This window comes from Pieris brassicae, chromosome 7 (assembly GCF_905147105.1).
Source record: "Pieris brassicae chromosome 7, ilPieBrab1.1, whole genome shotgun sequence".
Classification (NCBI taxonomy): domain Eukaryota; kingdom Metazoa; phylum Arthropoda; class Insecta; order Lepidoptera; family Pieridae; genus Pieris; species Pieris brassicae.
In genome coordinates this window covers 9,682,273-9,696,417 of record NC_059671.1, presented here as the reverse complement: position 1 = coordinate 9,696,417, position 14,145 = coordinate 9,682,273, and the positions used below count along the sequence as shown (strand labels likewise).

Here is a 14,145-nt window from a genome sequence, read left to right as displayed (position 1 = left end):
AATAGGCAGGGTAAAATAGGAGCACACAGTAATCGCAATTTTTTGACAGGTCTCGTCCAATCCACGTCAAATGTTTTATCTCCATTAGTAGTTTTTTATCCTTTTAGGTGGATTTAAGACTGTACAGACGAGAACTACTACGCAAAGCCGCTGGTTCTCTACAAGCGATATTAGAGCGAGAATCGCGGGGCTGGTTTCTTCACTTTCGCGAAAAGAAAGCGGCCCATCTTGCGAGCCAAAAGGTGCCTATTAAGGATATTGAAGAGGTATGTATGGAGGAAGGCGCTGCTCTTTCTCTACCTCTTGGATGACTGGAAGTTGCGGCTAAAGTTGAGGAGTTGTATATACCCTTAGTCGAAATTACTTCGCTAGCACGTTTTAGGGTATGACGTCATCGCAGTGATTGATGGTGTCGCTAAGCGTGGTAAATCCTAAAGTTTACCTCGACCATATTTTCTTTTCTTGTTCCCAATATGACCGATATTTCTGAATTCCTTACAATTACTAGATGTTCCGTTTCTGACTAAAATCTCTTTGTTAAACTCAGTATTATAATTGATTATGAAAATCAATTATAATACTGAGTTTAATATGTTTATTTCCATATTTTGTTATTAACTAGCTTTTCCCTTCGTTTGCTTTTGATGTCTTTGTATATTTTTTCTCGCATGCAGTTGCCCTACCTTTAACTTGAAAATGTCATAAAGTTAAAACTATTGCCATATTAAAAAACCCCTTTGAGTGGTCCTCAAATACAAATCTTCACAATTAGACTCAAAATTCCTCTGCGTCCATCTGTCTGTACCACCCGATATAGTCAAAACCTACTGTACGGAATCACGATTTTTACGGGTGTCTAGAATAATTCACGAAGAATGTATATAACATTTCATGGTTGTCCCCACGAAACCGGGGTGCAATGTTAGTTATATAATCTAGCTCCTAGTTAACTTCCGCATTGAGGGCTAACACTGATTTAAGTGTACACTTACTGAAGAATTATCAATCCTTTAGAATTGTATTATTGTTTTTGAAATTGAGTTTTTTTAGTTAAACATTTATAAACTGGATAAAGAAAACATGTTATCCACAAGAACAAAATACGCACCTAACAAAAAAATTCATTCGATTTTAACTGTTTTTTGATGAGGCAGATGTGCTCACCTGTTGCTCTCGCTTACTTAACCACCGTGTGCATCAATGTACTTCCTATGTGCGCATTTAACGTTCGCTCTAACGGTAAAGAAATTCACCGGCTTGCCTTAGACTCAAAAAGTAGATGGCGTGCGTCAGGCAGGAGGCTGACCTACTTGCCTATTAGATTGACAAATAATCATGAGACAGATACAGAAATCTAAGAGCCAGTACTAAAAAGATACTGATTTATTTATTTTATTTTTAACCGTTACTGTTGAATGACGCAAAATAAGGCTGAAAGTATTTTTTAAAGTTATACGATAATTATTTATTTCAGGAAGTTTCAACGGCCGCGATGCGCGAGTACGTATCGCGCGTGTGCGCAGGCGTGATGTCGTGTACGCAACTGGCGTCTCTGGGCCCGAATGTGCCCGAACTGCTCGCCGAACAATTGCGAGCGGCTGCCGCCATCAATAGGTTAGGTTAGCCCCGTATTAAACGAACGCTTAAACAGAGATATATGTATATATTTATTTATAAAAGTCGGCCAACGCTTGGTACACTGATACATTGGTACAATAAAAATATAATACAATATTTAATATGACAAGACAAAATCGAATTAAATATTATGTCAATATATTCTTGAAGACTTATTGTATGTTCAAAAAAATATAAGCGATTTTAAAACAAATAATATTTGAAACAGAACTAATCTAAGCGTACGACCAATCAGGCTCCAGAAGAAACTACTCCTTATATGGAAATTGAATTCGTTTTTACGAACTCCCAAGCGAAATTAGAGAATTATTAATTAAATTCAAAACTCTCGTTAAACGTAAATTAATCAATTTTTATAAATTTGACGAATTTTCAATGATCCTAACCCTTGGGATTGATTTGCTCCAGTTCAAACAACTTGTACGACTCAACACTTGGCGTTTAAAAAGAGTGGCGGAGAGTTTCTTGCCAGCTCTTCTTATCCGCTCTTGATTTGCGAATTGGTAGTAAATGTGTATTTAGAATTAAATTAATACCTTTTCTGTTGATGTTCGTAAGTGTACTTGGTTATCAATATGAATAAAGTTAAAAGAGTTTGATGAGATAAAACCAATATAAAACAATTGGAAAATACAGTACAGTAAATAAAAATACTTTGCTAAAACAAAAACAACGTCAAGCGGAGGTCGAGTGATTTGATTTGACTAGTTGGTCGTAAACAAGATTGTGTATTTTTTTGTAAATTAATTAAATAAATGCTCAAAATGGGATCCCTCTTGTCTTACGCAAATCGCCAATCTTTTAATGAATCCGTTGCCTGCTGGTTTTCTTATTATGCCGAATACTCGATATGGCACAATTCTGGTCGTACCTCGCCCACGTTCTCGTATAGCTTTTTGTATAGCAAAGTACCTTAAATATCGTAGAAACGGTATTCTTCGATATTTAAGATACTTTCCCTTAATGTCCCATAACTTTGGGACGCTCTGTATACGAAAAGTACAACATGCATTTTCTTTGGCCCAATAACCTTTCCTGTTCCCTTCGCATAGATCCAATTTTCATTATTCCTTCACTCTCACCATACCATTGTGGAATGCTTCGACTGTAGCCGTTCAGACCTCGCAGTAAATATATGTTTAAGAAACAATTACACACAAACAAATTTAATTTCTTAACATTATTTTTCTTTACGTTCTGTCTGGTAGAAACTGTTTTTAGTAGAAAGACCACCTAACATCTGTCTTTTATTAAAAAAAATCAGCTATATTGTCCACATATGTAGTCTGTAACGCCGTATGGCTTAGTTAAGAATAAATCCATAATGACATTTTTCAGGGCTCAAGAAGGAGTTCGCCGTAAATTAGAAGCCGGTCTAGCAACAGCTGAGGCTCGGTAAGTATTACCTAACACGTGAATTAAGTTCTGTGGCGGTTGGATATGTTCAGATATATAGTTAATTAAACGCTTTGTTTGAAGCTGAGTAACAACTGGCTTTAACTGTTTAAAACATGTGCTTATAATTAAGATAACATTAGGATTACTGGGGCTGCCACGCTGGATTAAGAAAAATCTAACTTGACGTTTTGAAGAGTTCGTAAATATAAGTGGCACCTTTAAAGAAAACACTTTTTTACGGGATTGAAACTTTCTCTACAGCTGTGATACTTTTTGACATTGAACACCTTTTGTCTACAGTCACCGTACCGCACGCTGTAAAGCACGAGAAACGTCGGGAGAAATTTAAAATTATGTAAAATAATTATAAGTTTATAATAAATCCGGTAAAAAAGTGTTTTCTTTAAATGTGTAAAAGCTATGTTAACAAAAGACAATACTAAGTGGCACTTATGATATTGGACAGTGTTGGCCTGGTGGCTTTAGCGTGCAACTCTCATCTCTTTGGTCGTAGGTTCGATCCCCGGCTGGGGAACAATGTACTTTCTATGCGCGCATTTAACATTCGCTCGAACGGTGATGGAAAACATCGTGAGGAAACCGGCTTGCCTTAGACCCAAAAAGTCAATGGCGTGCGTCAGGCGCAGAAAGCTGATCACCTACTTGCCTATTATTATTATTATTAGACCTTTATTGCTGACACCCAGTATAATATTAGATCCTTACATATGAAATTGGCGTGTTGTCGTACTGGCCACTTTGACCTCAAATACCTCCTCTTTGGTTAGGAATTTCAAATTCAAATTTGTACAGCTATTTATGTATTTGTGCTTCGATGACCGTCATTCATTTGTTTTTTTCTGTTTGCGTCACTCATTTTACAAAATGGAAAAGTATCGCATTATTTACGAGTATGACTTCCGCCGTGGCACTAGTGCTGCGGAAACGACTCGAAGGGCAAATGATGTGTATGGCGGTCATGTTGCAAAAGAAAACACAGTTCATTTTTGGTTCCAACGATTTCGTTCTGGAAATTTCGACCTGCAGAACAAGCCCCGTGGACGGCCTGAGACCCAAGTTGATAGTGAAGTATTGAAGGCTATTGTGGAAGCGGATCCATCGCAAACCACGTCCGAGTTAGCTGCAGGCTGCGGTGTTGGTGATAAAACTGTTTTAATTCACTTGAAGTAAATTGGGAAGATTAAAAAGCTTGAAAGGAGGAAATTGGAATGTCTAAGACATCCTCCGTACTCCCCGGACCTTGCTCCAACAGATTACCATTATTTTCGAAATTTGGACAACTTCTTGCAAGGGAAAAATTTAACTCTGATGTCCAAATCGCCTTCACAGATTTTAGTAAAAGCATCAATGAACTACCTATGAGATAGTAAAAGTGCATAGAAAACAATGGTTCATACTTTGATTAATTAAATATATTATATTTAAAAATATTTGACTTTTTGTGCCTTCCATACAAAACGCCAATTTCATATGTAAGGACCTAATATATTAACACTTATTTAATCGAATTAACGTACTGTCAATGAGTATTGAATATCGGAAACTACAATATCGTGATATTATTTACTACGTCTGTCAAATATCAAATGTCAATGGGCGTCAATGTCAAACGTCAAGATTATTTATTTATTCATTTAGGAAACAAAACAGACACATCTGTATAAAATAAAAGAAAATAAAACATAAAATTAACACATTGGATAACAATACAAAACATGACAGCAGAATGTTATTTAAGTAGACAATACAATACAAAATTTATAAATCAGGACAACGACAAACATACTACTAGCTATAATAAAGAAGAAAGATACAAGGCTTAGGATATTATATAAAACAAACTACAAAAAACTGTATTCAATTTCGTTATTATTATTATAATGAGCAGACCCAATAAGCTCAAAATTACCTTTAAAAACGATTCAATTGAAGAAGTCGTATCAACCATGGTTCTAGGCATAACATTAGAGCAAAATCTTACTGAGATACACATTTTATCGATATATACGCGCTTTAATAAATATGTGTGTTGCTTTGAGTCAAACTCAAGTGGCTTCAACAAGCGCAGCAATTTAATAATTGCTGCGCTTCATGCGCATGATAATTCATGGCTACTTCGGTTCTGCGCTATGGGAAAATTCGGTAGATGTGAACAAAATTTGTGTTACTTAGAAAAAATGTATTAGGGATATTATGGGCGTTGAACCTCTTGTTAGCTGTAGACCATTTTATTACGAACTCGGTATTTTGACAGTACTACGTTTGTATATCCTTGAAGCAGTTGTGACTATAAAAAAAAATCAAAATTTGTTTAAACATTTAAAGAAACTTGATTATACCACGAAAAATGTTACGCCATGGCTATCAAACTATTTAATCACCTCCTAGAAGGTATAATCACGGCCTGGTAATGCTTTTAAGGGGAAGGCCATACAATTTTTATAGGCAAGGCCTTATAATGTAGGAGAATATTTATTTCTTATTATTATGATAATTAATATGACATTTGCATGCCTGTTTTTATATGGCTGATTGTTCGGATTTTTACAAGTAATCCATCTTTACCACTGTTTAGCAAATAAATCTATTATTTATTATTATTATTAGACTACGTGCTTCCCATCCAATACTGTCCCGGGCGGACGCTTGGCGTAAAGAGAGATTGGCCCTTGCTGCTCAGAGGTTGAAGGACGAATTGAGATGGACCGGTATGGAGGATGCGGCAGCAGCCATGCAAGCCCATAAATTGCACCAACATAGATACTTTTTGCTTCGCGATCTGACGTTTATGAGGGATCGGGAGCCTCTGCTTTTAAAGGTCTATATACATTATTGAAGTGAAACTTCTTTATCGGCGTTGGCAAAAATATTTCTGTCACATTTTTCGGTTACGCGCCATCTTTTTCTTGTCCCTAGCACGGTCGATTCGAAGAGATTCGAAGCCATTAATAACAAAAATATATAATAACAATAACTGATATTAATAATTCTATTACAATAAATGAAATTCTGTAATAATCTTAGTAGTAATAAGGTAAAATTAAATAATTGTTTTACAGGTATTCATTTATATGATAATAAAAGCCTTTTGTTAAACTTTATCTACCCTAATTTAACTTTATTTAAACAATTTCTGTAAAGTTGTATATAGTAAGATCATTTTTCGAAAAATAAGGTCATAAAGAAATTTCACTTCTCACAAATGTACATAAGTACACACAACATTTCTTATTTATTTACTAATTCACTCAACTATAACTTAATTTTAAATAGCAGCATGTCAGGCCATATTCGAATGCACTTTGAAAAGAATTTGAAAAAGTAGACTGAATCACTACAATGACGTCACACTTTGAGACACTGCTAACGAAATATTCCGGCCGCTATATAAATAGAAATTCTCGGCATTAACCATTAAGACCTTCGGGCATGTCGTGGTCTCGACCAGTCTGGTCGAGAATCCTTCCTTTGGGTTGCCGGAACAGTACAGCATCTTTCCTTCACATAATTTTGCTCGTTTTTTGTCATTTAATAGATACTGTAATTTAAGGCAATTTCCAAAAGTTTTTGTGTGTGTTAGACACAGGAGGCTGATCACCTACTTGCCTATTAGATTGACAAATGATCATGAAACAGATCCAGAAATGAGAAGCACAAATCAGCGCCACTGATTTATTTTTTATTTATTTATTGCATTGTTCAGTTGGCTATTACCTAACAACACCAGATTTTCAAACTACCCTCAAACTTAAACAGGAACTCCGGGCAGCGAAAACACCTACCCGCGAATTTTCTTGGGCTACCCGTATCTGGTTACCACGCAATTGGGCTGTGATACGTCACTTCCGAGGCCGATCGGAAAGGATACCGACAGTTATCAGTAGCCGCGCTACTAATATTGTAACTCCACGATCTGATCCGTCCCAACCGGTGTTCCTCGCTGATAGGGAAAAGGTCCGGTCTACGAGCACGAGGTGGCCGGGGTGGAGGCTGCTCAATTTCGCCCACAGGTCAGATTTTAATTTTGGTTTGTTTTTTTAATTAGGGAGGGTAGTCACCGATATAAAAAAAAACATCACATAAACCTTAATTTTTTTTTAAACACTTTGATGTATAGCATATATATATATAGCTATATCTGCAGTTGTATAACCTAACGCCTGCAATATATAATATAAATTTCATTTCTTAATAATTCCTATCTTAAAAATGATTTAAATTTTTGGGAACCCATAACTATAGCTTACGCTCTTCCGAAAACTATACCCTTGAAATTCCATCGCATAGTTATGCGATGGAATTTCTCCTTTCTTGGCGATCTTTTAAGGTCTCTGCAGTTGCGCTATGGAATTCACTTCCCGTCCCTATTCGCTTAGCTCCTTCTCTATGTTCCTTTAAATTCGTTATGTACAAACATTAGCTGTCCACATCGTATCCCTAACTTTCTTTCCCACTACTAACTGACGTGAGACTCAACTTAAATTATCGTAATTTATGTATCTTTTTACTTTTTATTTTTAATGTATCATCTTTTTAGTTTAGTTTGTTTTTTTTTGTTCCTGTTTAGTTTTTGTCTTAATAACTGTGTATAACACGTATTTTTGCACTACTTGCCTATCTTATATATATTTTTATTTACTCACAGTGGTTGCCTGGAAGAGATCGCTCGAAAGCGATAAGGCCGCCAGTTGCCCTCCTTTTGATTTAATTAGTGTTAATAAATAAATAATATATTTTTCAAAATTATGTACAATGTCTTTAAAGCAATGTGGTGTCTCCATTCATTGCATAATACCAAAAGGAAATATATAGTTTGAGTAAAATATTACAGAACTTGGTGCTGGACCTGGAACATAATGTTCCTCTTCGGTGTAATGATTCCTTGGTGTTCGCCACTCTCGCTACGCACATTGCTCTGTGTCAAACCGTTTGTGCCAGACTTGGAATTATCACAGGTATTAACTAATTAAATTTTTAATAATTAAAAATAGAGATCTTTCCAGACCAAAGCACTTCTCGAGAACAGACAAACATTCTCTTTTAGATAAACTTTTGTATGCGCAAATGCAAGTTTTCCATTTCTAATCGAGTTAAACAATTGTTTATCAGTTGTACTTGCACGTGAGCTATGCATATTTTGTGTACGTAAAAACGTACATCTACTACCGTATGCTAGAATGCAATACATTTTTGATGTACGGAATTTATACTTAGGGCTAAGTCTGACGAATTCGAAATCGGAAGTATTTCTGAATGTTTCCCTAAAGTCACATCCTGTCTAGGAATGTCTAAGTTTCATTTTGAGATATCCAGAAACTTTTCTTTCATAAAATTATATCGTGATTTTTTGATGTGACTTAATCGAACGACACAAACATTGATGAACGCCAGCTGCACGCACGAAAAAGCATAACTCATTGTCCCGTTACGCTCATTGTACGCATGCGCCGCAACTATCTCTCTTCCACTGGAAGACTTAATTATGCAATCATTTCATCAATGTTTTGTTATGACGTCACGTTAAACTCATCCGTAAACCGACTTTAAAGACAACCATGTTTTACATTTCAATTGACAGGTTTTACTGTTGATTGTTAGACATAGACATAACATTTATTACTAACAAAACATACACACAGAAACACATAAAATAACAATAATTAAAAAAAGAATAATAACAATTTTTTTTAAGAAAAAGGTTCAATTGTGTAATGCGTGTGTGCTGTGGTTGTAATTGGCCCTGGCTCAGCGTTATGGTGAGGAGCAGAGTTGTTCCTCAGCGCTGGTCATTCTGGCAGAGACCACAGCAGCTATTCTGCGCGTCAGTCGCAAAAAAAACAAATAAGAAACTAATACTCAGTAGAAACAAATAATAATAATAGTAAAAGTTAGCAGTGTAAGCAATAATAATTGTTAAGAAGTAGATAAATAAATATTTTTGGGCGGATTACAATATTTGATCTTAATGTTCTTTTAGGTTAACGGAACATTGTTCCCGAAACGCAGCAGCGAGACACAGACGATGTGGTCTCGTCTGCTGCAGCTGTGGCGACATGTCTCCAAGGAACGGACCAGATTCGAGACGGAGCCTGATACGGGTAGGAGTATTTTTATTATAATTTCTGGTCGTGTCCACATGTTCTGGGGACGGCACCGATTTTTATATTTTTTTCTACGTATGTCAATTTATATCATGCGATTGTCCTAATTATGTGGTCCAAATAAAAAAAAAATATTAATGTATTAAGAAAACACTTTTTAAATGGATTGAAGCTATGTATTATTATTATTATTTACATAATTTGTCACCGTGACCACGCACGCTGTAAAGCACGCGAAACGTCGGAAAAAATTTAAAGTTATGTAAATAATTATAAGTTTAGTCAAAACCTGATATAGCGACATTGAAGGGACCGTATACTTGCCGACGTTATATCCGATAGTTGTTATAAGCAATACATAAGTATATACATGTACAGTAGTTATATTAGTTGTGTAGTTATATTATCATAGGTATCTATCTAGAATAGGTTATGAATGTGAACTTGTTGTCAAATCAAATGTCAGAAAAGAAATGGAAATATTTATTAAGAAATAATTAGAATACAAAATGTACTTAGCTACTTACAGTACAGGTTATAAGACTACACTAGTTTTTAAAGTAATCAGTCATTTTAGTCTGTTCTTTTTAGCCTAGTCTCAAATATTTTTTGCATTTTACGTTTCATACTCCTCAAGGTATGAGTATCATCAGTATTAAACTGGTCGTTAAAGGCAACAAATTTTTGCAAAACTGTTATAGCGTTAAGAGCCTCGAAAATTGTTGATGGCTGAAACTGTTCTTCTGGGTCTTGCTGGTCTTCGTTTTCGTCGTCAGTGTTATGATTGTTACTTTCAGCTTCTGCAAGAATTTCTTCCTCAGTAGCTAAGGCGCACACGGCGACACTGTCATCTATTCCAATAAATTCCTCTATCTCAATTCTTTGTTCTGTAGCAGTAGATCTTTGCAACTGAGCAACCAATTCAGCAAGTGCTACGTTGTAATCTTCATCTGTAGATTGTATCATTCTTGCTAGCGGAATATCATCGTCGTTCTCAGCTTGTGATGGAGAGAGATCTTTGAAACCTGCATGGCGAAAGCAGTTGGCTATAGTGGTCTGTGTGACCTTGTCCCAAGCTTCCGATATCATTAGAATTGCATCCAGAACACTAAGACTTTGAGTATCTTTGCTGTTTTCAATATTCTGTATCATTTGTAGCACTTGTTTATACACAATAAGTTTTCTGTATTGTGTTTTTAAAGCTTTTATCACTCCTTGGTCCATGGGCTGTAAAACAGAAGTGACATTGGGCGGTAAAAACACAAGCTTTATGCATTTCAGATTGGAGACTACAGAATGAGCGGGACAGTTGTCTACTAGGAGAAGTATTTTGTTTCCTCCAGACTTCAATTCTGCATCCCAGCTACGCAGCCATTTTTCAAAAATTTGCGATGTCATCCAGGACCTAGTGTTGTTTTCATAAGTTACAGGCAAAGATTGAATGTTCTTAAAGCAACGCGGTTTTTTAGCTTTTCCTATCACCAAAAGTTTTCTTTTACATGAACCAGTCATGTTTGCCGCAACCAATACTGTAATTTTTGTTTTGGACAAGTTTCCGCCCTTGCATTCCTCGCCTTTGAATTTAAGTGTTTTGTCAGGGGTTAAATTGTAAAACAATCCTGTTTCATCAGCATTAAAGATTTCCTCTGGTGTGTATCCTTCGCATAGTGCAGGCCACTTATGAGAGAGCCACTCTTCAGACACTCCGTTAGGAACGCCAGCCGCTTCACCGCAAACTTTTCCTGCCACAATATTATGACGAGCACGAAAACATTGTACCCAAGACGACGAACACTTAAAATTTTCCTTAGCCATAAGACGAGCAAAGTCATTGGCTTTTTGTTGCAGAATCGGACCACTTATTGGGACGTTGTTTGCCCTCTGATGTTTAAACCATGTTAATAAAGCATCTTCTATAACTTTATGTTTACTTGTCCTTGCTCGTTTAAGTTTTAAAGAGTTGTTTTCGAAAAGAACTTTTATTTTATCTCTATTCTTCCAAATCGTTGATATCGTAGAGTGCGAAACTCCACATTCCGTTGCAATTTCACTATTTGACTCGCCATTTTCTAATCTCCATATGACATGAGATTTTTCTTCACTAGAAAACACTTTCCTCTTTTTTGCGACATGATAACGCATAAATGCACGGTCTAATCAAAACCAACACTTATAAATCAAGCTGTTACTCACGCAGTCATTTAGCGCACTAAACAATTGGTGTGAAATATGCAAGGTCAAATGGCCGGGAAGAGGTTCGGATGAGGTGGGAGAAAGTGCGTAGGTAATAATACGCCTAAATATTCCTTCAATCCTTATCAATAAGATTTAAAATCGTCCGTATTGTTTTGTTTTGCGGGGACAAGAAGCGGTTTGTCGTTATAGTCGATGAATATCGATAAAGTTTCGTCGTTGTAAGCGATATGTCGCTGTATCCGATGTTGTTATAGGCGGTATGTTTGCTGAATAGTTTACTAGAGATTCGGGGTAAGGTCCCTTACAATCTGACTGTAATAACCGATCGGTCGTTGTAAACGATGTCGTTATAATCGATTTCGACTGTAATAACAATACATAGCTTAAATCCGTTTAAAAAGTGTTTTCTTAATGTGTAAAAGCTATTTCAACAAAAGACAATACTATCAATGTATTATTTTGTTTCAATTAATACATGTTAACTATATAACGACACCAAGAGGACTATGCATTTTATAGCGTTATAGACAGTTGTCGTTAAATGGAGACAAGAAAAAGGTATAGATAATCCATGACTCCTACTTATTAGTCATGGTCAACAACAGTCTACACGTGCAAACAATCCCAATTTGTAAACAAAGCAACGAATTCCTTAGAAAGTCCGTCTGCATGATGCTGATAGTCGAGTTTATTGCGGTCTAGGTTAATTTTAGCATCTTAAAAAGTGCTTTATTTCTCAATTATTGTCGTTATTGAGAGTGATAACACTTCCTGATAACATTTGTTATCCTGATAGTATGATTTAATTTAAATTATGGATTTTCGAAAGAAAACAATTTTTAATATCCGGATTAAAGCTATTTGTATTATTATAAACTTATAATTATTTTACATAATTTTAAATTTTTCCGACGTTTCGCGTGCTTTACAGCGTCCGTGGTCACGGTGACTGAAGACAAAAGGTGTTGAATGTCAAAAGTATCACAGCTGTAGAGAAAGTTGTGTTATCTGTATTTATTTCCCCGGAGTTGATATCGACTAAAAGATGACGGGTTTTTGCAGAAATGACTCACGGGGTCCTCTAGTTTCGCGGATTGTAAAATAAAAATTTAAAATTATGTAAAATAATTATAAGTTTATAATAATACAAATAGCTTTAATCCGGTTAAAAAATTGTTTTCTTTCAATGTGTAAAAGCTATGTTAACCAAAGACAATATTGTGAATTTTCTTTATTTAATGAAGTTCCCGTGTGTTATTCCAGGTCTCTTGGGCAAGGGTCTATCCAGACAAGCGAACCGTGTATGGAATTATGGTATTGTGGGTGGTGTGGGCTCGCTCGCCTTACTTTTTCTGTTTCCGATCGCAGCGTTGCTGGCAAGTCTGATAGCGCTGGCAATCGCAACGACTGTACCATTTTGGATGCCTTTTGCCGCGTTGACTGTTCACGCGGCGAATGCCTTGATATATGAGGTCGACTCGCCTGATCCGCATGGACTCAATAGGTGAGTCATTCCGTCCGTGCATTGATCAAAATAAAAGAAAAATGTATTCTATTATTCTTCTAAAAATACTAACCGTACTCACGCTTTACAACAAGGTCGACATTTTGCAGCGCAACACCACTATGTGGAACCAGCTGCCCACTGAAGTATTTCCGAACCAAATCGACTTAGGGTCCTTCAAGAAAAGAGCGTACCAATTCTTAGAAGGCTAGCAACGCACAAGCGTGTCTTCTGGCATTGAGTATCACTTAACATCACTTGAGCTTTCTACCCATTTGCCCCCTTAGTTATATAACAAAAAATAGTACTAATGAGAGACCTAGACCTAGGTACATTAATGAAAGGTGAGTTCAAAAATGCGTGACGTAATAACGTCACGCATTTTTTGGAGATTCTTGACCCCCCCCCATGCAACGCATCGTAACCACCCCCCAGTGACTCTTTATACCTAAAACGTACCATTATGTGGTGTAAAGTACTGGAAAGTCGAAAATAATATTAACAATAACGCGTAATTCAATCCCCGTCCCGCATCGTAACGTTTTACAAAAGGATCCCCTCCCCCAAAACTCGTTACGTAATACTTGAACGCTCCCTAATCTGAAAGTAAGCTTGACCTGTATGTTATAGTATATTTATGTCGGTATTAACAGCCTGTCATGACTTTTGTTATCTGTGTATGTGTGTGCACACATGTGTCGGAAACTAAAAGCATGAGATTCTTATTTATATTAAATCACTAACTTAGGGAACGGTCCAAGTTTTATCGAATCATTCCAGTAAAAAAAACAAAATACGACTCCAGGTCTTTTAAAAATGCCGGCAACGCACTCGCGAGTTCGTATCTCTTAAAATTATTTGACCCTACTGTCCATTTTCCCCCTGTCCTATGTAAAAAAATATCATTTTTACCTCAAGTTCGTTTGAATTTTGATTGGCCTTGTTAAGCATTTAATAATAATAAAGCCCGTTTAATTTTCAACCGTGACAAAAAGATAATATACCGCATAGATTTTTTAAATATATATCCTACATCTTTGCTAAATTCAGTACCGTCGATCAGAACCCCTTCGCGGGTCAAGGCTTCCAGCTTTTTCCAACTGAGAGTCAGTTGGAAGTCAGTCTGCTTTCTTTCTCCATTCGCTCCATGTTACCGCTTATATTTCTTCTTTCCACCTTTTTTTGCACCCTCTTCTCCAGATTCTCCTTGGTCCTTTCCATACAGTTAGTTGTCTTTAAAGTCCACCTTTTATCTGTGTATCTTGCTATATGCCACGCCCATTGCCA

The 14,145-nt window shown here is 36.3% G+C and overlaps 1 protein-coding gene across 2 annotated transcripts in view; it reads left to right on the top strand.

Moving 5' to 3' along the window:
• The window catches only part of LOC123711728, a 32,157-nt gene that overhangs the window by 8,594 nt on the left and 9,418 nt on the right, over positions 1 to 14,145 (top strand). For both annotated transcript variants that reach the window (XM_045664451.1, XM_045664452.1), the window contains exons 6-13: positions 108 to 266; positions 1,475 to 1,614; positions 2,977 to 3,033; positions 5,665 to 5,875; positions 6,814 to 7,067; positions 7,889 to 8,012; positions 9,035 to 9,155; positions 12,618 to 12,858. In XM_045664451.1, the coding sequence (XP_045520407.1) occupies positions 108 to 266; positions 1,475 to 1,614; positions 2,977 to 3,033; positions 5,665 to 5,875; positions 6,814 to 7,067; positions 7,889 to 8,012; positions 9,035 to 9,155; positions 12,618 to 12,858 (1,307 nt within the window). The remainder of the gene's footprint in view (positions 1 to 107; positions 267 to 1,474; positions 1,615 to 2,976; positions 3,034 to 5,664; positions 5,876 to 6,813; positions 7,068 to 7,888; positions 8,013 to 9,034; positions 9,156 to 12,617; positions 12,859 to 14,145) is intronic.